General features: G+C 44.6%; 7 protein-coding genes across 7 annotated transcripts; 4 read left to right on the top strand and 3 right to left on the bottom strand.

The window, feature by feature from the left end:
* Positions 1-586: 586 nt before the first annotated feature.
* Positions 587-1213, top strand: RHO25_011992 (uncharacterized protein; the record flags this gene model as incomplete). The annotated part of the gene is made up of 3 exons (XM_023603400.1): positions 587-691; positions 747-995; positions 1052-1213. 3 exons carry the CDS (start codon positions 587-589, stop codon positions 1211-1213), a joined length of 516 nt encoding a protein of 171 aa, XP_023454420.1.
* A 317-nt stretch (positions 1214-1530) lies between these two features.
* On the top strand, positions 1531-3651 carry RHO25_011991 (uncharacterized protein; the record flags this gene model as incomplete). The annotated part of the gene is made up of 6 exons (XM_065603473.1): positions 1531-1583; positions 1633-1842; positions 1934-2015; positions 2078-3370; positions 3420-3514; positions 3564-3651. The coding sequence occupies 6 exons, from the start codon at positions 1531-1533 to the stop codon at positions 3649-3651; spliced, it is 1821 nt and encodes a 606-aa protein (XP_065459545.1).
* Positions 3652-10890: 7239 nt separating this feature from the next.
* RHO25_011990 (uncharacterized protein) lies at positions 10891-12336 on the bottom strand (the record flags this gene model as incomplete). Its single annotated transcript, XM_023603398.2, has 1 exon — positions 10891-12336. The coding sequence occupies one exon, from the start codon at positions 12334-12336 to the stop codon at positions 10891-10893; it is 1446 nt and encodes a 481-aa protein (XP_023454848.2).
* A 1138-nt stretch (positions 12337-13474) lies between these two features.
* Positions 13475-14421, top strand: RHO25_011989 (uncharacterized protein; the record flags this gene model as incomplete). Its single annotated transcript, XM_023603397.2, has 4 exons — positions 13475-13524; positions 13589-13704; positions 13776-14068; positions 14182-14421. 4 exons carry the CDS (start codon positions 13475-13477, stop codon positions 14419-14421), a joined length of 699 nt encoding a protein of 232 aa, XP_023454847.1.
* A 439-nt stretch (positions 14422-14860) lies between these two features.
* RHO25_011988 (uncharacterized protein) lies at positions 14861-16099 on the bottom strand (the record flags this gene model as incomplete). Its single annotated transcript, XM_065603472.1, has 1 exon — positions 14861-16099. One exon carries the CDS (start codon positions 16097-16099, stop codon positions 14861-14863), a length of 1239 nt encoding a protein of 412 aa, XP_065459544.1.
* Positions 16100-16876: 777 nt separating this feature from the next.
* On the top strand, positions 16877-19090 carry RHO25_011987 (uncharacterized protein; the record flags this gene model as incomplete). The annotated part of the gene is made up of 1 exon (XM_023603396.1): positions 16877-19090. The coding sequence occupies one exon, from the start codon at positions 16877-16879 to the stop codon at positions 19088-19090; it is 2214 nt and encodes a 737-aa protein (XP_023454850.1).
* A 557-nt stretch (positions 19091-19647) lies between these two features.
* On the bottom strand, positions 19648-23403 carry RHO25_011986 (uncharacterized protein; the record flags this gene model as incomplete). Its single annotated transcript, XM_065603471.1, has 1 exon — positions 19648-23403. One exon carries the CDS (start codon positions 23401-23403, stop codon positions 19648-19650), a length of 3756 nt encoding a protein of 1251 aa, XP_065459543.1.
* Positions 23404-23493: the final 90 nt, after the last annotated feature.

The following is a 23493-nucleotide window of genomic DNA, read 5'->3' as shown; positions in this document are numbered from 1 at the left end:
CTGACAAACAAATCCGAGAGTAATCATTGACAAGTCGAGACGACATTCTGTCGAAGTCTGCCGGCTATCCCAGTCACTGCGTCCCGTCCCATTTGCGAAGCCGCATGGAATCTGCGGAGACCTCTTTCAATTTAGATCGACTACCCAGCAAAGACAGTCGCATGACAACGAACTGGAGCGGTCCAGAAGCCAAGAGCAGGGATGATACGACAGCATACTTTACTTTAACTTCAGCTCCAAGCTTCGCCAATAAGCTCTGAAGTTTGCCCTGAAGATTGCGCAGAGCCTTGGTTTCTACGCGCTCCTGAAAGCAGTCACGGGCTGTATGGGCCTGGTATATTTGGCTGTGGCAATTTCGTCTTTCCTGCAAGAGGCAGTGCCGGAGGTCCCGCTCCAATGCAGCAACGGCAAGCTCATGGCATGCATGCTGGGGATGTGATGAGTGTGTAGGGCAAGGACCTCTCCACAGTTGGCACATAGGAAGTGGAACGCCTGCGGTCTGGTCCTCCTCTCTCTTCGCCTCGCATCTCATACTCACCAACAGTCACTCGTTATCTTTTCTCAGGCAAAGCCACAATCAGCAATCATGCAGTTCACACAACTCGCTCTCGTTGTTGCGTCCATGGCGGCCAGCAGCATGGCCCAATACATTCCCCGCTCTTGCAATGAGATCTTCGGCAACTCTGGCTATGTATGAAGCACATGGCACACGTAGTGTCGAAGTGTATCTAACCTGGCGGCAACAGATCTGTAACCGCGACGGCTCTGAAGTACAATACTGCGACTTCAATTCAAGCCCCGTCCAGGTCACAAGCGAATACTGCGGCTTCAACGATTGCTGGCAGTCCCAAGGCCAGGGAGTCAAGAACGACCCGAATGAATTGTCCTGCTACTATGGCCGACAATACAACCCAGCCAACCGAGCCCGTGGCCCCACTTCATGCGAACAAGTCAAGGGCTTCGGCTACATCTGCAGTCCTGACTATCGCACACTCGTGAGTGGCACCCGAATCTTTCAAGACCTGCTGAGTAGCTAACATTTGACTCCCAGCAATTCTGCGGAGGTGGTGGAGGCAGATTCAACAGATTCGGCCCCCCTCAGCCTCAGGACTGGAACTATTGCGGCGAGCCAACCTGTTTCGCAAGCAGCACTGGCAGTCAAGGAGAATGCATTCAGCCACAATTCAACAACTTTGGCCGTGGACGCAACTGAGATTCTCCCGGATAATGTGTATAGAGTAGTGGCGGCGGTAGAGCAAGTTCTATTCAGTGAGATAAAGAGTTACGAATGTATTGATTGATGTTGGCTTTGCGCTGCATGTTGTTGGTCTTTGTCCGATGTGCTGCCGAAAGCGTCCAGGCTGGCGCTACAACCGGGATTTTGAGAATTAAAGTTGCTATCAATACCCCGGGATCTCGAACAAGGACAGCGCGGTCAATGCGAGCCTGGAGAAATGACCTGCTGTCATCTTGCTGGGCTATGTCTGTACACGATACTCCCATACTTTTGGGGAGCGGCGGAAGCACAGAATGGTCAACAAGGCCAGCGAAACGCATCGGGATGCGAGATATAAACCTCTCCCGCAAGTGAATACTGCTGTTTCTCAGTCATAGGGGCTAATGATGAGGCAGTAGAGATGCGGCAGCAGATGTTGAGCTCGATCCGCTCAACGCCGATGGAGCTGAAAGCGTGGACTTGAGCCTGGACGAAGACGAGTATGCTGGAGCCTCGAGCCGGCTCGTCAACGACAAGTCCCGATATGACAAGCTCGACGATGATTATGGCGGAGCCGCCATGATGGAAGGCGTGGTCGCTGTGTGGCGCAAATGGGACAAGTATTTGTTTGTCGCTGGACTTGCATTACTGGTCTTGACATTGCAAGTCTTTCCATCTGAACTGCCTCGTGCCGTACAAAACCCTAACATCCAGCAGTGAGTTCGACATGTCCATAACTTCTTCTTACGAGACCTATGCGCTCTCTGACTTCATGGATCTGTCCATGCAGGGCACACTGGTACGTGAAAGTACAGTTTACCAAGCTGCCTTAATACTTGCTGACTGTGCACCCATCATCAGGATGTGATCGGAGCCATAATCTCAGCAGGCGTCAAGATCCCGATCGCAAAGATTTCTGACGTGATTGGAAGAAGTGAAACCTATATGCTAATGCTGCTCTTCCTAGTGGCATCATATGTCCTACACGCCTCCGCTCCAGGATTCAACACATATCTGATCGGGTCCATTTTCTTCACAGTTGGCCAGGCCGGAATTGCGTTGACGAACATGATCGTTGTCTCGGATGTCACATCGATGCGAAGCAGGACTCTCGCGATAAATTTGCTTTACAGCCCTTTTGTGGTCGTCACCTGGGCATCCGGAATCATCGTCGATCAAGTCAAAAATGGAATTGGTTGGCGCTGGGGCTACGGCATGTTTGTCTTCATCACCCCCATCGGCGGAAGCTTGCTTGTAGCGATTTTGCTATCTTTGCAGCGTAAGGCCAGACGAGCTGGATATGCAACTTCAAGGAAAATGTCCTTCTCAGAATTCTGCTCTCGAATCGACGTCGGAGGCTCATTGCTAATATCGACTGGAGCCGCTCTTGTTCTGCTTCCTGTCACTCTGGCCGCGCAAAGCGCTGATCACTGGAACTCAGCTTGGGTCAAGATTCTGATCATTACTGGCATCGTACTCCTGGTGCTGGTTGTGCCATACGAAGCGCTGGTAGCACGACATCCTGTCTTGCCACTGAGATACTTGCGAATCAGCCCAATCACCATTGCATTTGTCGGCTATGCCATCGACGGTTGCGGCTACAAAATTACGCACACGTATCTGGTTCCATGGTCCATCGCAGCCCACAACTTCTCAGCTCGCAACGCGATGTATCTTTCTTCTATTCACAGCGTGACCACGCTTCTCACAGGCATCTGCGTCGGGTGGCTTGTCTACCGCACGAGATCATACAAGTGGGTATGTGTGATTGGCTCAGTAATCCGACTTGTTGGCTACGGCTTGATGGTCCGGATCCGCACGAACGACAGCACGACGCTCGAGCTTTTCGCAGTGCAGATGCTTCAAGGCCTCGGAAGCGGCTGCCTCGAGACCACAATGTTTGTAGCCGCTCAAATCCCCGTCTCCCACGGAGAGCTTGCTGGAGTGACGGCTCTCATCGCTATGTCGGGACATATGGGCAGCGGAATCGGTTCTGCAACCGCAGGTGGTATCTATACGACGTCCATGAAAGAACGATTGAGCTCTCGTCTGGGTGCAAATGCCAAACCAGGAGAAATTGACAGCCTTTACGATTCGATCACGGGGACTTTGCCGGCATGGGGATCTCAAGACCGGCAGGCTGTTGCAGCTGCGGTGAGTAATTGGCCGAAAAGTCTGTTCGACATGCTAATATTGTGGGCAGTATTCGGATGTCATGGGATATATGACAGTCGTTGCCCTATGGGTAGCAGCTCCTGTCGTGATTCTTGCGCTGCTGATGCCGAACAACAAGTTGGGGTAAGTTCGCATCCTTTCGTTGTTCAGATCTCCGCTGATGATTGCACAGTGATGGCAACAATCTCCAAGAAGCCGAAGGCGAGAAGGTGGAAAGCGACAAAGAACCTCTCGCTCCTGATGCGATGAGATTCGACTGAGACAGCAACCCTTTCAGCAACAAGCTGATGATGTCCAAACAAGCCAGTTGTCATAATTTGGACCAAGCTAGTAGATAGATAGATAATTCTTATACGCTGGTCTACCTCTTTTAACTAGAGTAAGCAGCACGCTCTATATTTTTCGTAGGTGGAAAAGCTCTCGTACTAGTACTCCGGTAGAAAAACCTCTTTATATCTTTATGTTTTATAGTAAGCTCTATATAGCCTGCCGCTTCCGTAGTTTCTAGTTCTCCTTAGGACAATTTGCGTTATTTTAATAGTTTAGATCCTTTATAGTAGTTCTCCTTAGTTATTTCTTATATTATTAGTACTTAGGAGCCCGATCCTCTTACCTACTAGCTAGCTTAGAGACTTAAGCCTATATATATAGTCTTAGTTTCTACGCTAGTATCTATATTAATCCTATATCTAACTCTTTCTTACTTATTCTTAGAGTAGGTATCTCTCTATATAAATTCTACTATTAGAAAGTATAGTCTAGTTAGATATTCTAAGAGATACTTTAGAGATTAGAGTTAGGTAATATAGGTTATATAATACTAGGTTATATAACCTAGCTAATACCTATCTTAGGAGTAAGATATAACCTATAACTAACTAATATAATTAACTCGGTTAGTTCCTACTTATTATCTCTACTTCTACTATATTATATCTATCCGATAAGTGCCTACGAGAATATAATTTAATAGGTTATAAGCCCGAGTTTATAGAGAGGCTCTAAGTAGTAAGAGTTAGCCTTCTTATCCTTAAAGTAATATATATTATCTCTTATAGGACCTATAGTATTAATTAGGTAAAGAAGTAGGAAAAGAGTATAAGAGAGACTAGAGGCATATCCTATCTATACTATCTTAAAGCTTTAGAAGATCCTAGTTATAAGCTAGAAGTCTCTAAAAAGTAAGTAAGATAGAGAAAAGCCTAGTAAAGTATACTAAAGGAGTATAAAGAGGAAAGGATTAGCTTTAGACTATAGTACCTAAGTAGATAAGACTAGGCCTAAGTACTAAGTACTACTAATACTTTAGAACTAGCTAGTAGTACTCTTCTAAGAAAGTAGATTTTTTAGAGGTTCTCTATCTAAGAACCTAACTAACTCTTATAAGAGAGAAGAGTCCTTAGATATCTTAGCTAAAAAAGAAGAGTCTTAGTAACTAGAGAAAGCAGAAATCTAGAAGCTACTAATTAGATTAAAAGAGCTTATATTTCTAGAGTTTAGATTTGTTTATTTAATTTTATAGAAATAGATTTAATAAGTAAATTAGATAGGAGGAGAATACTAATCCTAATAAAGAAGAACTAAAAACTATAGTTTAAGCTATAGGAGAATATACTTAGAGGAAAAGAAATCTTCTAGATAATCTTAGACTTAAAGGGATTGTTAGTACTTACTCTAGCTAAATCTAAAGCGTCTAAAGCTTTATTAAGCAAAGGGAAAGGTACTACATTTTTAGAGTTTAGCCTAAAATAGTAGAAGAATAATATAAAGGCAATCTATATTCTAATAGAAAGTCTTTATATAAATAACTAAAATAAAGTAATAGATAAGATAAGAGTATATAATATCTAGATAAAGCTATATAGGAAATATAGCAAAGTCTAATAGGTATATATAATAGCTATTATCTAAGAATTTATAACCTTTAAAATAGAACTAGAGAATATAATTAGGAAATTATAGGTCTACTTTAGTAATCTTAGAAGAAGGATTATAGAGATTAACTAGAGAGAGTTATACTATAAAACTTCTAATATAAGAATTAAGTATCTACTCTTTATACTCCTAGCTAAGTATAAGAGTATAAGGCAGACTATCTAAGCTTAGAAGGACTTAGACTCTAAAGAAATCCTCTAACTCCTTAAAGTAGAGGAGTTAATATAGTATAGATACTAGTTATAAGAAATAGTAATATTTGCTAAAAGAAGAGAGATCTAAGATATAAAGCTAAAATACTACTTCTATAAAGAGAAGCATTTTAGAAGTATTACTAAGTATCTATATTTTAATAAAACTAAGAGAACTATTAACTTAAGATAGGCTAGTAGAGTAGAGAAGAGAAGAATACTACCTAGAGAAAGTATATTTAGAAGGAGATCTTTACTAAATAAAGAAGTATTAAAAGAAATAGTAAAGAAACTTAACTTAAAAGTCTAATCTCTTAAGAAGAGATAAACTTTAAGGAAGTTTTCTAAGAAGGTATATACTACCTAAGAAGATATAGAGCTTTCTATAGTATCTAAAGTATCTTAATCTCTATTAGAGAATAATAATATTAATAAAGTTATATACTTAACTATAGAAGCAAAAGGCAAGTATATACTATTAAGATAGCTACTTAACTCCTATACTTTATTATATATAACTAACTAAGAATTACTTTTTAGGGAACTAAACCCTCTTTAGAGGAAAAAGTAGATTAAGGTTAGAGATAGCTATCTAATAGCTATATATATAGAAAATATAGTAATAGATAGGAAAAGAGGAAAACAAATTATTCTTAAGAATATTCTCTTTATATCTAGTCTAGGAGTAAATCTTGTTTCTTAGAACTAATTTAGCTAGTAGTATAGTATTTAACTACTAAAATTTATACTTATTTTATTATTTAGAAAACTAGTTATCTAGATAAAACTATTAGGAGGAATACTATTTATTAAGAAGATTAATAATATATTATAGGAGCTTATAATATTATACTTTAATTAAAAATAAGAAAATAAAGCCTATATCTTTAAAGCCTAAGAAAAGACCTAAGAATAGTAGAAGCTTTAGTATAGGAAACTTATATATTTTAGAGAGAGTCTTCTTAGAAACCTATATAAGGTATCTAACTTAAAGGCTTAGATTCCTATTCTAAAGGAATACTAATTTTATAGAGTATATTCCTTAGCAAAAATAAAGAAATATAGAAGGAAAGAAACTAAGAGGAAACTCTAAAAGTTATCTCTAGTTTCTATTAATATCTATAGTCCTTTACCTATCTTAAGATTAGGATATAAATAGTAGCTTAAGATTGTTAATAACTTCTTAAGAAAGAAATAGACTTTCCTAATAAAGTCTAGAGAAGATATACTAAGTATCCTTAAAGACTAGAAAGTAAAAGCTAAGCTATAATTAGGAAACTCTCTCTAGATTATAAGGAGTAATAGAGTAAGAGAGCTTCTTACTATACTAAAGTAGTAGGAGAAGGAATATAGAATTTCCTTCTATATAACTAAAGTATATAACTCTATCTAGAATAGAGTAGTTAAGAGATTAATCTAAACCTCTAAAAACTATATAAGAGCAATACTAGAAGATACCTATATACCTATTAAATTCTAACTAGAAGCCTTAGTAGCCTATATAGTTATTAGAAATTCCCTTTCTAATAGCTTAGAAATTAATAGATTTAAAGTATTACCTAAGGAAGCCTTTTAAGATATTTAACTCTTAGTATTATACTTTAGAGTTTAGAGTTATAAAGCAGTAGTCTATATAGATCCTAAGTCCTAGCTAGTAGGAATAAGATTAGATAAACTAATAAATAGAAGCAAAGATACTATATTTATTAGGTATATTCCTAATACTACTAAAATATAGCTCTTCTAGGAGCCTAATATAAAAGCTATTAAAGCCTATAATACTACTACTTAGTTTAAGTATAAGAAAGGAGGAGATATAGAGCTAAATATTCCTAAGCTTAATTAAGTAAATAGTATACCTATTAGAAACCTAGTTAGTAGACCTCTAAAGAAGCTAATAGTAGTTATACTTTCTATAGCTACTATACTTATAGCTATAGTAACTAAACCTATAGGTCCTAGCTAAATACTCTTTATATAGTTACTATCTCTACTAAAGGATAAAAAGGAGTACTAGAGAATAGAGGATCTAGAAGAAGAAAACTCTAGAGAACTATAACTCTAGTAGGAGAAAAGTAGAACTACTAAACTACCTAAGCTAAGCTAGGAAGTTAATAGACAAGCTAGTCCTAGTACTAGTAGAAGACTATATTCTAAAGTAAAAGGATTAAATATTATATAGTAGGACCTATAAGGAAATAGAGATTAGGAGAGGAACTAAAACTAAACCTATAGCTAAAAAAGAAGGAGATCTATCTTAGATAAAGGACTAGGCCTAGAGCTAAAAGCTTATAGTATAGTAATAAAATAAGTACTTTAGAAGAAATAGAGAGAATATAGATAGAAGGAGGAGCCTAGTACTAAGTATTATAAGGCATTCCTAAGCTAAGTCTAAGACTAAGAATAGAAGTAGATTTAGGAAGCTCTATTAGAAGTTTAGGAGTCTATATTTATAGTAATTACTCCTTAAGTCTCTATATAGAGATAAGAGGTACCTATTCTAAAGTCCTATAAAGAGGCAATTTAGAATCCTAAATAGAGATATATATAGAAGGATATAGTCTAAAAGGAACTAACTATATTAAGAAGTAATAATACCTAGGTAAAGGTTATTCTATCTAAAAGAGCAAATCTTATTATATCTAAGTAGATATTTAATATAAAGAGATTAATTAGTAGAGCTATTAAGAAGTTTAAAGTAAGACTAGTTATAAGAGGTTTCTCTTAGAAGTTTAGAGTTAATTTCTAAGAGACCTTTATACTAATAGTTAGGTATAATACCTTAAGAGTATTTATAGCTATAGTTTATAAGAAGAATCTAGAACTCTACTAAGTAGATATAAATAATATATTTACTAAGAGCAAACTTTAAGAAGAAATCTTTATAATTCTACTACTAGGAGTTAAGATTCTACCTAATATAGTTCTATAAATCCTAAGAAGCTTATATAGACTAAAGTAAGTAGTAAGAGACTAGAACAAACTCTATATCTTAAAGTTAAAATAGATTAGGTTTATATAATTAGAAGTAGACCTATATCTTCTTATTTACTAGGAAAGGAATATTCTAATCCTAACCTATAGAAATAATATTCTAATTATAGTACTAAAGCTAGAAGATATACTTTAGTTTAAGGAATAGCTAGGCAAAGTATTTAAGATTAAAGATCTTAGAGAACTAGAGAAAATTCTTAGAATAAAGTTAATAAGAGATAGATAAGCTAGAACTTTAAAGCTTAATTAAGAATACTTTATCTAGAAGAACTTTATAAAGCTAGGAATAACTAAGGAGATAGCTAACCTAACTCTCTTACTAATAGATAGTTATAATAGCCTAAAACTAATAGGCTTACATAATAAGAGAAGAAATAAGATAGAGTACTAAAGCTAAACTAGTACCTAGATATAGCCTATAGTTATAATAAGACTAGATATTGCTTTCTTTCTTAGAAGATTAAGCTTATATATCTTAGACCTAACTAAGAGGTATATATAAGCTCTAAAGAAACTAGTAAGATACCTAAAGTTATCCTAAGACTTAGAACTAATATTTAGAAGAAATAGAGGAAGCCTAATAGGATATTTAGACTCTAACTATATAATAGATAAAGTAGATAGAGTCTTAATTCTTAGGAGTATCTTCTTTCTTTATAGAGCTCTAGTTTCTTAGATAAGTAGGAAGCAAAAGTCTATTATAATATTAATAATAGAAGCTAAGTATATAGCTATAAATATATATATAAAGTAATCTTAGTTCCTAGTAGTACTCTTAAGAGAAATAGACTATATAGAGTTAGTAGGAGAATACCTATTCTAACTAACTATAAAAGTATATCCTAATATAGTAAGAGAACTAAAGCTAGTATAAATTATAGGAGACAATTAGGTAGCTTTAACTCTTATTAAGGATATATATACCTATAAGAGATCTAAATATATTAATATTATATATAACTATATTAGATATCTCTAGTAGTAGAGGAAGGTTATAGTAGAATATATTCTAATAAAAGAGATAGTTACTAATAGCCTAACTAAACTAAAGAATAGGCTATAGTTTTAGGAGTTTATAAGACAACTCTAGCTTATATAGAGAAAGGCAAAAGATTTATACTCTAACTATAGATTAAACTCTAGACCTTAGGATAATTAATAAAAGATATACCTTATAGTATTAGAGATATTATAGGACGTATAAAACTAAGCCTAGGAGTTATACTATAGAAGAAGTAGCTTGCTATATATAATAAGTAATTAGGATCTAGGAATCTATATATAGTCTAAAAAGGAAAAGCCTAAGGAAGAAACAAAAGGTATATACTCTAGTAATAACGTTACTATAGGATATATAATACTAGGCTAAAGAGTTAAACTAAGATAGATTAGGTATATAGCTCTAACTATATAACTATAGTACCTAATAACTTATTATAATTTAGGGATAGATTTAAATATAGGAATATAAGTAGAAGACTATCTAGCCTAAGTAGAAGTATTAGAAAGTATAGTCTAGTTAGATATTCTAAGAGATACTTTAGGGATTAGAGTTAGGTAATATAGATTATATAATACTAGGTTATATAACCTAGCTAATACCTATCTTAGGAGTAAGATATAACCTATAACTAACTAATATAATTAACTCGGTTAGTTCCTACTTATTATCTCTACTTCTACTATATTATACCTATCCGACGAGTGCCTACGAGAATATAATTTAATATCTACTTAGATTTTAACTTTCTTTAGTACTTAGTTATATAACCTATATCTAGAGAAATTCTAGTTTTTATAGAATATCTAGAATAGTAGGTATCTTTATAGGTAGCTCTAAGTATAGTATAGAGTTAGATAGCTTATATTAGATACTCTACCTTTAGACTTAAAGTTTCTAGAAGGCTTTAGAATAGAGAGACTAGTCTACTTTAGAGTCTCCTATTTAGATAAAAGGCTCCTAGTAGCTAATTATTCTAGTATCTATAGAGGTACTACTATTCCTTTCTTCTATTTTAGCTATTCTTACTCTTTCTTATTAAAGCCTTCCCTTAGGTATACTTAGTTCCTCCTTTTTAGCCTATTTAGAGCTTAAGTTACTACTCTAGCCTCTAGACCTATAGTAGTATTTACTACCTAGAAGGGCTGTCCCGTAGTCGAGTATTAGAATCTTATAGTAGTTATATCGCGCTAGCGTCGTCTTCGTGTTTTTAGGAGCTCTCTAATCTCTCTAGGTCGAAATTCTAGACTTTTTTTGTCGCCTTCTTCCTGCCTCTATAGGTGTCTAGCCGCCCTACACTTTGCTAGTATAGCCGAAGCTATCTGTTTCTACCTGCGACCGCGTAGAGGTGTATAATAGGACTTCGCAGGCGGACCAAGCTAGTACAGGACGTTGAGCTTCCAACCAGCTTTCATGACTCTGACAGTCGCGAAACAGGCGAGGCCACAGATGTAACCCAGACCAGTGAATAAGGCCACTCCCCAGTATGAGCCACCAGTTGCTGATAAAATAGCACCTGCTATTGGCAAGCCAATCAAGCAGCCAATTGAGACCACGGTGTACGTCGTGGCCACATAGCGACCATACTCCTTCGTCGGACATAGCATGCCTACGCAGACCGGCGTCAGTGAAATATTGCTACCGGATGCGAAGCCCATCAATGCCGCAAAAGCAACAGTGAGGCCAAGAATGGTCGTCGATGCCGCTTCCTTGGCCAGGACCGTAGCTGGAAGCCATAGTCCAAGAGCTGAGGCAGCGCAGAGGAAGACTGCAGAAACTTGAGTGTTGTATCGGCCAAGCTTGTCCGCGATGTAGCCAGGCGCCCATCGTCCGAGGAAAGAGCCTGCGTTGAAAATGGCCAAAAGCTGGTACGCAAAAGTTTCCGAAATGGCTCCATCGGTCTCCAATGCGTAAGATGTGATGTACGCGATCGGAATGAAAAGCGACAATTCCAAGAAGAAAGAGCCAGCCGTGACCAAGGCAAATGCCGGATCAGCGAACACCCTCACATCAGGCAGCGCACTTCCTCCTTTTCTCGGCGGCAGTCTCGAACGAGTCAACAGAACCGCGATTGCCAACAGAAGCACAAAAATGAAACCCTGTATCCTGGTTGCCCAAGCCCATCCAACCTTGGGAAACAGTTCTTGCAACATGAGCGGAAAGATGACACCTCCAAGCGCACCACCACAAGTCGCAATACCAGTTGCATTTCCTCTTCCCTTGTAGAACCAATGCCCAACGGAAGACACCGCAGGCGTGAAAATGAACGCATTGCCAAGACCTCCCAGGATACCAAACACGATCATGAAATGCCAATACTGTGTGCACACCCCAAGCAAGAAAACGCTCAGCAGCAGACATACAGCTCCGGCAACTGTCAACCAGAAGGGGCCATGTTTGTCGAAGATCGGACCGACTTGAACACCAGCGCCGAAAGCGAGAAAGATGTAGACCGAGAAGATCCAGCTGATGGAAGATTCGGAGTACGAGGCTAGTTGGTTCGTAGCGAGGTACGCCTGATATGTTCCTACAGTGTTCATGTAGCCGAACGCAGCCATCATTCCGAAGAAACCACCGGCAACGACAAGCCAGGCTTGAAGCCCACCTTCGGGATAGACGTTCCCTTCATCGTCTTTGGATACTGAAGGGTCTTGAGCACTTTCGTTGTGGTGACTGGAGCCCTGCTCTTCATCGAAGGATCCATGATTTGGTCGGCTGTCTTCTGCGTTGTCGCTCTTCTCTGACAAGGACTTATTCTCGTGCGAGTTTTCATCCTCATTGGCTCGGTCATCCTTCAAATCTCTCGACAACGTCTGCGCTGTCATGGCAATCGGTAACTCAAGGGAACCGTAGCACTGGCTGAGGGTGGGCTGAATATCATGCATGCAGATTGCGAAGACACCAAGGCAACTGTCTCGAAGACTTTGGTCAATGGAAGGGAGCAAAGCAAATCTTTCCGCCCAGAAAGAGACCGAAGAAATGTGTAGACTGCTCTTTACGCTTGTGGACGTTGCCCAGAAAGATCGCCATAACACGTCCTGTCGCATCGACAAGCCATCTACGTGCTCTCTAGTTAGCGGCTCACCAGCAGAACTCGAAAAGAAAGCCGAAAGTGATGTTCAACGCCGTCGGCGGCCGGCCACACATGCTCCACCTTCTTTCTCCGCAACTCCACACTGCCAAATGCCTCCGCCAAATGAGACCACCTCCACGACCTCCGCGACATCATTGTTTTCCCGCTGGACAAAATTACATCTTCCACGACACCACAACCCCTTCACACTGCAATACACCTACCTCCCTTCTCTCCTCTCGGAGAATCACGCCTGCCCCGCGTATGCGCTGTCCACAACGACAAAACTCAAGTGGAACTCGTGATATCATAATTATGCCCTAGCACAAACCCTCAGCAGCTTAAACTTCTCTCTGGAGCTCCCTTTCCCAAAACGGCATTTCCAGAACGCAGGGCGAGCGTATGACGGATTTGCTGTTTGCGCCACCGCCGTGTCGTGATCTACATATCCGCGTATGCAAATCGCAACAACGTCTCAAAACCTACCATACTCGCATATGCTTTTTACGTTTCATTGGCTTGCGTGTGACGCGTTGTTGCTTATGGTTTCCCTTTACCGCTTGTTTGGTTCTGGATGCTGCAATGTCTGAACTAGGGAGAAAAAGAACGTGTTGGCATGTGGTTCGCTCGTTGAGTTTCTTTCTGGTGAACGATCGGAAGCTTTATGGTTCAGGTTACTGTAAGGGCTGAGGTTCAGCAGGGCCAAAACTGTTAACATTCGCACTTGTTGTGAGAGTTTCTCTGTTGTTTGGAGAAATTCTGGGAACTCTTTCTGCTTCTTCTTTTTCCTCTTCTTTTTCCTCTTGGATTTTCTTCATTGACCTTGCTCACAAAGTGGTGAATATTGACCAGAAGCCAACATCGTCACCCTCATCCCCGTCGTCGCCATCATGGGTTCTATCGAAGAAGAGAACAACAAACCTCCAGTCGTATGCGTATTGTAAGACTATGTCTCAACTTCAGATCTTCCAACAATCAAAACCCCCTCTAACACCACCTCCCAGCTGCGGCACCTCAGCAGGCAAAGATCCCTCCCATCTCGAAGCCGCCCGCTCCCTCGCCCAATCCCTCCATAAGAATGGCGCAAAACTCATCTTCGGCGGCGGAACATCCGGCCTCAGTGCGTCCCAATCCCCCAAAAATTCCAAAAATCCCCGCCCCTCCAACTAACTCCTCTTTGTTTCTCCACAGTGGGCGAAGTCGCCTCCCACCTCGTAACCCTCTCCGGTCCCTCCTCCGCCCACGGCATAATCCCCAACGCTCTCATGGCCTTTGAACGAAAATACACCAACGAAGAAGATTGCAAAGAAAACGGCATGTCGGAACAAAAACAAAAAGATGACGAAAAATTCGGGAAAACGACAATTGTACCGGATATGCATACACGGAAGAAGAAAATGGTCGAGGAAGTTTTGGCTGGAGGGAAAGGAAGTGGGTTTGTGGCTATTAGTGGGGGGTATGGGACTTTGGAGGAGTTGATGGAGGTGAGTACTTACCAAAACTACCTACCTATCCAGTCATTCTTGAAATGATTGATTTGGTTGGAAACGAAGTTCGTGTGTGAGATTTTTGCTGACTTTTGATGTGATCTGTCTAGATCGCAACATGGAACCAACTCGGAATTCACGACAAACCCGTCGTGGTGTATAATGTTGATGGGTATTGGGATGGGTTATTACAATGGGTAAAGAAAGCTGTGGGGTCGGGTTTTGTTGCGGAAGGGAATGCTACGATTATGGCGGAGGCGACGACGGCTGAAGAGGTTATGGCGAAATTGGCGAATTATAAGAAAGCTGTGGGGAGATTGGAATTGGATTGGGAGAAGGAGGAGGAATAGATTTTATCCATATCATGGCGCTGGAATTTTCAGGCTTCATGGCTGAGGAATGATTTTCGTTTTTCGAATTCTTTGTTTGATTCGGGTCCTGCGACTCCGAAATCGCATCAATATGTCACGGGGAGTGGTGAAGTTTTGGTTGACATTTTCTATTCTTCGACGCTTGATCGTCAGTCGCCTCCAGTCTCAACCTCATGATCGTCATATGCCATCGGCAGTTTGATCTTTTCGCCGGAATGATGTGGACCTTACACTTCAAAAGCTCAGTCAGGCTAGTGCATGAAGAGTGAGGGGCACGCGTCAGTCGACAGTGTCAAAGGCAAAGACATGCAACCAAACCTAAAGAAGCATGTGCACAATTGTTATCAGTCTTATTGCAAGCGGTATATCTACAGAATCTTGAGCTTTCTGCGCTGCCACGATGTTCCAGCACCATGATTCAAGCGGTCACAGTTACTGTCCTCTCTGCTACTGTTTCTGTTACGGTCTGGGTTGCCCCTGGGTCTGTTTTGGTAATCGTGATGGTTGTGGCGTTTGGATCGACGGGAATGATCGTTATCCCGCCTGGTTTTGAAGGAGTGGTCGACGACGATGGCTCCGCTGTACTAGAGGATGCTAATGTTCCCATATAAGGAGGCGGACTTTCGGGTGGGTTTGAGCCTGAAGGAGCCGAAGGAGAAGCTGGTCCCGGGACGTAGGAGAATTGTATGGTTGAAATGTCTACAGTGCTAGGGCTGTTCGTATGTGATTTCGTGCTGGTAACGAAAGTTGATCCAGGAACGTATGAGAACGCTATAGTCGATGGAATCTGCTCCGAACTGGAACCGGACTTCTCCGATGTTGTACTGGTACTGGTCGGTGAAGCCGGTGGGGCGTGAGACGTGGCAGGAGGTTGACTCTCTACTGGCGCTAGTGACGATTCAGTGCCAAGACTTGGTACTGCAATCGTGGATGCACTTCCTGGCAGCGAGCTCTGGCCTCCACTTGCCGGAGCATATATAGTGGTAAAGATCGTCGTGGTAGTCGTGGTATCCTTTCCTATATCGGAAACCACGCCATTGGTTGCAGTGCTCTCTGAAGGCTGATCTCCTGCAGTCGCCGCCTCCCCGCTTTTGGCGCTTCGATATATGGTGGTGTAGAGTGTCAGGAAAGTCGTACTGCGTGGCATAGGCACCGCTGAGCTCGTAGAGCTTGATAAAGATGTGCTTGATGTCCGTACTGAGCTCTGACTTGAGTTGGCTGGGACGTAACTGAACGACAACGAGGCTATTGAGGATGCGCCTGACTCAGCGCTCGCGGGTGCACTGGACGTGATGGTTGGCTCGTTGCTCGAAATTGTCACGCTCGAAGAAGAGCCAGTAATCGACGGCGTGTTCGATACACTTCCTGGCACATAGCTGAAGTGGATGGACGAAGCAGATGGTTGTTCAGTGGTCGCTGATGCCGAATCTGAAGTCGCCTGTGTTTCCCCATGCGTTACCGCAGTATTCGAAGTGCTCGCGGAGGAAGTGTCTGTCGATATGCCTGGATCTGCAGTGACGACGACTGGCAGTGGAAATGTGGTGATGGTCGCCTGCACACTGCCTGAGGTATTTGCATATCTCGGGGCGAGGAGATCCGCATGGCTTGTCGTGATTCTGCTCAAGAGCAGAAGGATGAGATGGTTTCTTTGGGGCATCTGCGAAGTCTGCGGTGCTCGTCTTGATAGATGATGGACGAGAATATTAGTGATTAATCTGCGCGAAGACCAGCTTCAGCGTCAATAGAAACAAACGCGTGTTGCAGTGAGAAAGGTGACGAAACAGGAACAATAGTGAGAACTTGCGACATGGTTGTGGATGTCTACGCGCTGCTGCAATTGCTGGCTGCACAGTCGGCATCATCATCGTGAACTTGACGGACAGCGACGTGCAGGACCGCTTTCTGGACTGTGCGAAGTCGTGGTATATCGAGCGCGTCGAGAGGTTGAGTGCTGCTGTTGCGCAGTCTCACAATCTGGCTCTCGGCAGAGGAACGTGGGATCCGGTTGGCTGGCCTGCCGCCGATCCTACTGAGGCTACACGGGGAGTCCGTCCGTTGGCAGACGACTTTCGGTACGCGCAGGACATGTCGGCTGCATGGGAATCGGTCTCAGGAGATGTAGAAGACGTGTCTACAGTGTGCGAGAAAAGAAGAGTGTTGGAGTAGAGTGCCAGTCAGCAATTATTGAGCATCGGGTAGAATGAGCACGGTTGCTCGGTCGACAGCCAGTAAATAGCGGCGTGCCGAAATTAACAAGCCCGATCACTGCGAGAGAGAGAGGCCAACTTCACGTGTTTCGTGCATCACATTGACCAGGAAGCTTGGACTCCATTCGACCAGACGGCTTGACCGCCTTCATGATCGAACTGTGTCCGGCGACTCCTCCTCCACGCGTCTCCTAGCCCGGCATACTTCTCAAACATCACCCAGCGCCATGTCCGTACGCGTCGTGGCCCGCATCAGGCCGCTGCTGAAGGACGAGATCGAGAAGGATGTCATCGTCGACGCCGCCAGAGCTCCAGCTCAAGCGGGCGAGCGCGACACGGTCGTGCGCATACCCAACCCCAAGAAGGAGTCCGAGCTGTACACCTTCGAGTTCAGCAGCGTCTACGGCCAGAATGCTACACAGCAGGAAATCTTCGAGCAGGAAGTCTCGCCCACCGTGAAGCATCTCTTCAAAGGGTTCGACGTGACACTATTCGCGTATGGAGTCACAGGGACGGGCAAGACACACACCATGAGAGGAGGCAAGACTTTGGCGGACCGAGGAGTAATACCGCGACTGTTGTCGAGCATATACCGGCGAGCGCGAAAGACCGAGAAGGATAGCGAAGGAAACACGCATGTGGAGGTCTCCATGTCATACTACGAGATCTACAATGATCGCGTCTTCGACCTGTTTGAGCCTCCCGAGAAGCGCACTCCAGCTGGCCTGCCCATTCGAGACACCTCCAAGGGAAAGGCCGTTGTCGTGGGCCTCACCGAAAGGCCATGCACGAGTTTAAAGGACTTTGAGCAAGCATACGACGAGGCGAACGTCAACCGGTCAACATCTGCCACAAAGCTCAATGCACACTCTTCGCGATCGCACGCCATCCTCTGCGTTAAGGTTACCCAATTCACAGGCGAAGAGTTTCAAGTGAGCACGGCATCATGTATAGATCTTGCAGGTTCAGAGGACAACAGGCGGACAGACAACAACAAAGAGCGTCTGGTGGAGAGCTCAGCGATCAACAAGAGTTTGTTCGTGCTCGCGTCATGCGTTGAAGCCATCTCGCAGAAGAAGTCGCGTATACCATATCGGGAGTCCAAGATGACGCGCATCTTAGCACTTGGGCAGAACAACGGTCTCACAGTCATGATTCTAAACCTCGCGCCAGTAAGGAGCTACCATCTCGACACCCTCAGCAGTCTCAATTTCGCCAACCGAACGAAAAAGATCGAGGTCAATGAGATTGAGAATCAGCCATTCTTCCGCGAAGGCAAATCCAAGGACGAGAAGCCATCCGCCGCTGCCGGCCCTGGGATGAACAGACAGCCATTGCGACCGAAGCTACTATCTCAGAACAGCGCTCTCAAGGATCTGACCAATGTACCAAAGCCTGTCAAGCAATTCGCTGTCTTTGCGGACAAGCCTCCAAAGACAAAACCTACCAATCTCCCAAATATTGCCTCGGCCAGGACCGCTGTTGCCGGAGTCAAATCGCCCAAAAGAGTCGCTAGTAGCGAGGCGATAGGTGCTCTGAGCAGACCGTCTAAGTCCATCAAACCAAACAGTGCCTCGCGAGCATTACAATCGGCAATGACTAGTGACAGCATCGAAGCGCTTATTGAGCGCAAGGTTGCAGAAGCGCTCGCGGGACGGAAAGACCAAGCTGCTGTGCCAAGTCAGGATCCCATCTCAGATGAAGTACAGAAGAGACTAGACGCTCTCGAAAAGCGAGTAGAGGGGCAAGAGACAGAACGAGCTGAAGGACTCCAGTACTTGCTTATGGCCAAGCAGCATCAAGTGCGAGGCGAGGATGCCAGTGCTTTGAAAATGTACCAGCTTGCTCTGCCATACTTCCCTGGCAACCAGAAACTAGTGCGCAAAGTAGCCGCGCTGCAAGATAAAATCGCCGCAAAGCTCGCCGAGAAGCACGCCCAGCGCTTCAGCCCAGAACCCATCACTCGACAAAGCCGCCAAGTTGAAGAAGACGAAAGCTACCATGAAGACGTCGCCGAAAAACATGACGACTCCGACGAGGACTCCTTCTCCTACAGACTAAAATCCAAACCCCGCCCCCGTTCCACAAAACCAACCTCCCGCTCCCTAATCCCCCCATCCACATCAGCAGAATCTGAACCAGCCGAAGGAATCAAACATTCCCCCTTACCAGAAAACGACGACTCCGACGACGAACTCGCCACCTCTCTCCTCTCCCAAACCCCTCGAACAAAACAACTCCTCAGTATAATCAACACCAAAGATGTCAGCCGCATCAAACTCCTCAAAGGCGTCGGAGCGAAAAAAGCAGAATCCATCGTGAATTGTCTCTGTGATCTCGAGGATAGCGTTACGGATTTGGGACAGTTGGGGAAATTGAAGGGTGTGGGAGTCAAAACGGTGGAGAATATGAGGAATGGACTTGCGGGGTTGGAGTTTTGAGTTCAGTGAGCGAGTGAGTTCACTCATTATGTTCGGAGAGAAGGGAGATTCGTTTCTTCAAGGCATTTTTAGCGTATATCTGACAATTGTTGTTGTTCAGCGAGCGCGGCGTTGGGGGGTGGGGGTCCTACAATGGGGACATCGGAAAAATCTTGCATAGCGAAAAACGGTGTTAGTGTTGGGTAGTTTGAAGGCGGGAGTCTCAACAGACAGGACTACTGCCAGGTGTCTCTGCGAGATTATCTGCATAGCAATGGTGGCAGCATGGCATAGCATAGCATAGGTCGAGAGAAGACCAGGGATATAATCGACAGCGACAAATAATGTCATCAGTCTCAGCTAGACAATCTGTCAAGCAATATCGAAGACAGTACAAGTGTTCATCAGACTCATTCTTCTGTACAGAGGTTACGAAATATCGAGACGATCCACCCAAAAACATGAAGCGCTCGTAAGCACTCCCTTCAAAACCCTCCTCCAAAAACGCCTCATGGGTATCCATCTCGTCCAGTCCCATCAACATCAACATCATAACAACACCCTCATCAAGCCTAAGCCTAAGCCTGCTGCCCCCCAACAACCTTACACCCCTCCTGCACAACCTTCGTAATCTCCTCATTCTTATGCGGCAACAACCCCAACGCAAAAGCAACATCCCCCCACTGCCTCTCACTCTCCGCCCTCTGCAACCTGGGCGCAAGTTTACTAGCCAACTGCTTAGCATGTTTATCCTTCTCAATAAAACCCGCCAAAAATTTAATAATTCTCCTAAACCTCTCCTCTTCCAATTCCTCATCCGCAGAAAGCAAAGAGAACATATCGACAAAATGGTTATAAATCGCATTGTCTTTCCCTGCGAGTTCAGAGAAAAACATGCGAGACATTTCGCGGATGCCTTGATCGCTGTCTTCGACGCATTTGGCCATTTCGCCCAGTTGCCCTTTGACTTTGACTTGCCCGGCGAGGATGAGGAAGGTGAGGGTCATGAGGCAGGTACGTTTGACTTGGAGGGCGGGGTCCGAGAGGCGGCGGTAGAGGAAGTCGGTGTTTTCGTCGATGAGGTGGTTGAAGCAGACTGCCATGTCCCCGAGCGCGACGACGAGGTTGCTTCGGGTGATGGAGGATGGGGAGCGCTCGAGGATGGTGATGAGGAGACCGAGATTGGCTTCGCAGTACTCGGAGCTGACGCACATGAGCTTCGCCATGCACAATGCGGCGTGGGCTTGTAGTTCGGCGTTCGGGTAGGACGTGTTGTTGCTGCAGATCTCCTTTACCAGAGGGCCGAAGTGAGCGAGCAACGACTGCTCGCCATAGAGCAATTCTCGCTCGCGAATATGAGCAATGGCGTCTGCAAAATCATCCTCGTTCGTGCCGGCCATAAGATCAAGCTCATCTTCTGCTTCTTGCTCCTCTTTGCTCTTTGCGTCGCTCTTCTTGCCAGAAGATGCACGGCCTCCAGGAGTCTTCTTGGCCGGTGTGGGGTTCGTCTTCTCCTTCTCCGCCTTGCGTCGCTTGAAGTCTTGTTCACATAGCTCCAGATGAACAATCTGTTTCAATGCGATATGTCCAACCGCAAAGAGCAGCTGTGAGAGTCCAAGTGCCTGGTTGTAGCTGTTTGTCGAAGGCTCTGCTTCCGCTTCCTGGTCTACTTGCATCGGCTCCTCTTCTTGTACTTCGCTCATCTCGACGTCGCCATCGTTGTCGATTTGGCTGTTGTCTTCCTGGGGTTCTTGTTTTGGTGCTGGGGTGGGTGTCCTTCGCGGTGTGAACACAGTCCTCGTCTTCCTCTTTACAACCTCCGAGCAAAGCACATCAGGGTGCTTCGACAGTGCGTAGATTGCACCAATGGCTTGCTCTGCTAGACCGTACCAGTCCTTGCTGTCGCTCTCGATGGCAAGCAGGTCGGCAAGTCGAATGAGCACAGCGTGATCGTTAGGCAATCGCACGCTTGGTTTGCCTTCGGTGCCTTTCGTGGGTTTGTTGTTGGTCATCCGCATCAGAGCTACGCAGGTATACCGAGCAAGCACTAAGTCGCGACGTCCGATCGCCCCAAGGCCAATCCGAAGACAGGTCTCCATTTCGCGGACCACAATTTCGGGGTCTGCCAGTGCCAGCATGCCGAGCACAATGATTGCTCCTCGACGCTGCGACTTGGAAATGTCTCGCTTCTGCACTCCGTAGACTTGCCACAACTTCTGGATGACCAATTCGTTGATGGCCTTCTCCTTCATCATGGTCGCCAGAAGTTGCTCGAGACTCGTCAATTCGGCAGGTGTCGCGCCAAAGGTCAAACTGATCATGTTTCGTGCAACATAATTGGCTGCCTCATTGGGAGTGAAGTTGCCAGGCGCAGCGAAAAAGAGTCCCTTGTAGCACTCCACAAGATGCGTTTGGACGCCCTTGCCTTCGTCGCTGTTTCCTTTGGTCCAGATCAGCTTCAGCATGCGCCTGATGCCCGCCTTGGCCGTCTCCATTCTATACGCATCTGCAGTGACGAAGAAGTCCATTGCCTCAATCACTTCGCTTTTGTTCTTGGAAGAAAGCAAGCGAACCACATGTGGCGATGCTTCGTGCAGTGTTTCGATAAACCGCAGCGCCTCGATGTAGTAGCGCCTCGTGAGCTGCAATTTGTTCATTGCTTCAGCCGTGGCCGCCTCTTCTTGCGCCTTCCGATACGCTGCTTCAATCTCCTCTTCGGTCTGCGGCTTCTCGGTCTGATCGATCCTAGTCACATCGTCGAGCAGGCTCTGGTCCACAGTCTGCTCATTGGGATCACGTTCTCCTAATCCAGTCGCTTCGGGCAATTTGAGAGCAGCAAGTTCCTTGTCCACGTTCTCAAGTCGCTCACTCCATTCTGTATGGCTGAGCTGACCTCCATGGAGGACTGCAAAAGGATGTGTCCCAAGGAGCTTCGCAAGCAACTTAATCGCGTTCTTGCGCACGTTCGATGACTTGTCCTCCAAGCTCTGTGTAGCAAGCTCAGTAGCCTTTTGCCTGCGCTTCGGATATTTGGTTTCCAGATCGCACAATTTGACATAGACCTGGATCGCTCTGCATCGGCAGTACGGATTGATGTCCAAGAAGCGCTCTTCAAGAACCTCGAAGAATGCATTGATCTGTCCCTTGTGCTCCTCTTTCCTCTCACTTTCGTCCATTTTGGAGAGTGAAATGATCAAGTTACCACACACTTCGATGATGGCGCATCGAAGAGTGTAATTGTTGCTCTCAAGTAGCTTCGCCACGTACGTGACTTGTCGTTGTACAACTCTTGGTGCGAGCTCTGACAATCTTGCCACGAATGTGGAGACAGATTTTGGTCCTTTGGTGTCGCTCTCGCTGAACTCTTTGTTGGAGAGCTCCTTCAGAACCTCCTCTGCTAATTGTGGGTAATCGTACTGCTCCGCGAGAATGTTCAAGAACTCGGCCATAGGCTCGGACAGGTGCTCGAAGTATGTCAGGTTCTGAATGATACTCGTCTGGGCACCATATGCATGCCCATGGTGCTTGATCGCAACGCAAAGCACTTTGAAAGCATGCATGCGAATAGCTGTACTCTTGACCCTCGTCTCGCTCTCCAGAATCTGGTAAGTCGGTCTCGTGAGCAGACCAATGAAGTTGTCGCGGTCGCTGGTTGTCACAAAGATTTTGGCCAGTTTCAATTTCATCACTTTGGCCATGGTGTCCAGGGCGGTTTGCAGCTGGTTCGAGGGATCCCAGTTGCCATCTTTCTGTGCTGCCTTACCCTTCGCGCCTTTCGTATACTTGCCCCGCGCTGGACCAGCTGGTTTCTCTGCGCTTTTGGCTTCGACGGCTGCGACGCACCACTGCAGTAAAAACGCGAATATCTCGAGAATGTGTTTGTGTTGTGCTGGTTCTGCGCCCTCATCTTGCTCTTCCTGATCCTCTTGATGCACAATTTCGGCCTCTGCACCCAAACCACTTATGACCAGATCGAGGACTCGAGCGAGCGACTGCGGCGGAATATACGACGTCTGCCTGGAAAGAGCGAAAAGCTCACTGTTAGTGCGGTGATTCGTCTTTGTTGACAACTGAGAACGCTGGATAGAAGAAATGGTGGGCGCGCACTTGAGCAAGAACTGTAGACTGTCCAAATGGCTCTTTTGCAGGATCGCCTCCGGGTTCTCGCCCACGGCCGCGCTGATGTCGTTCAGCACGCCATTGATTAGACCGGGCGAGAAGGCGTCGGGATCATTTTCGCATTCGACCAGTTCGGGTGCCGCCTCGGGAGTGGGAATCGCGTGCGCATCGTCCAGATACGCAGTCAGCGCTTCACTGACCACAAAGTCTGCCATGATGCGACGAGTGAGCACCGCGTGGTGCAGTGAATGTGGGAGAAAGTCAGTCGGTGTTGTGTGGTTGTCAGCGTAAACAAATCATCGGAC

Source organism: Cercospora beticola, chromosome 8 (genome assembly GCF_033473495.1).
Source record: "Cercospora beticola chromosome 8, complete sequence".
In the NCBI taxonomy this organism is placed as follows: Eukaryota; Fungi; Ascomycota; class Dothideomycetes; order Mycosphaerellales; family Mycosphaerellaceae; genus Cercospora; species Cercospora beticola.
Note: the sequence above shows the minus strand (reverse complement) of the source record. Positions and strands in the feature narration are given on the sequence as shown.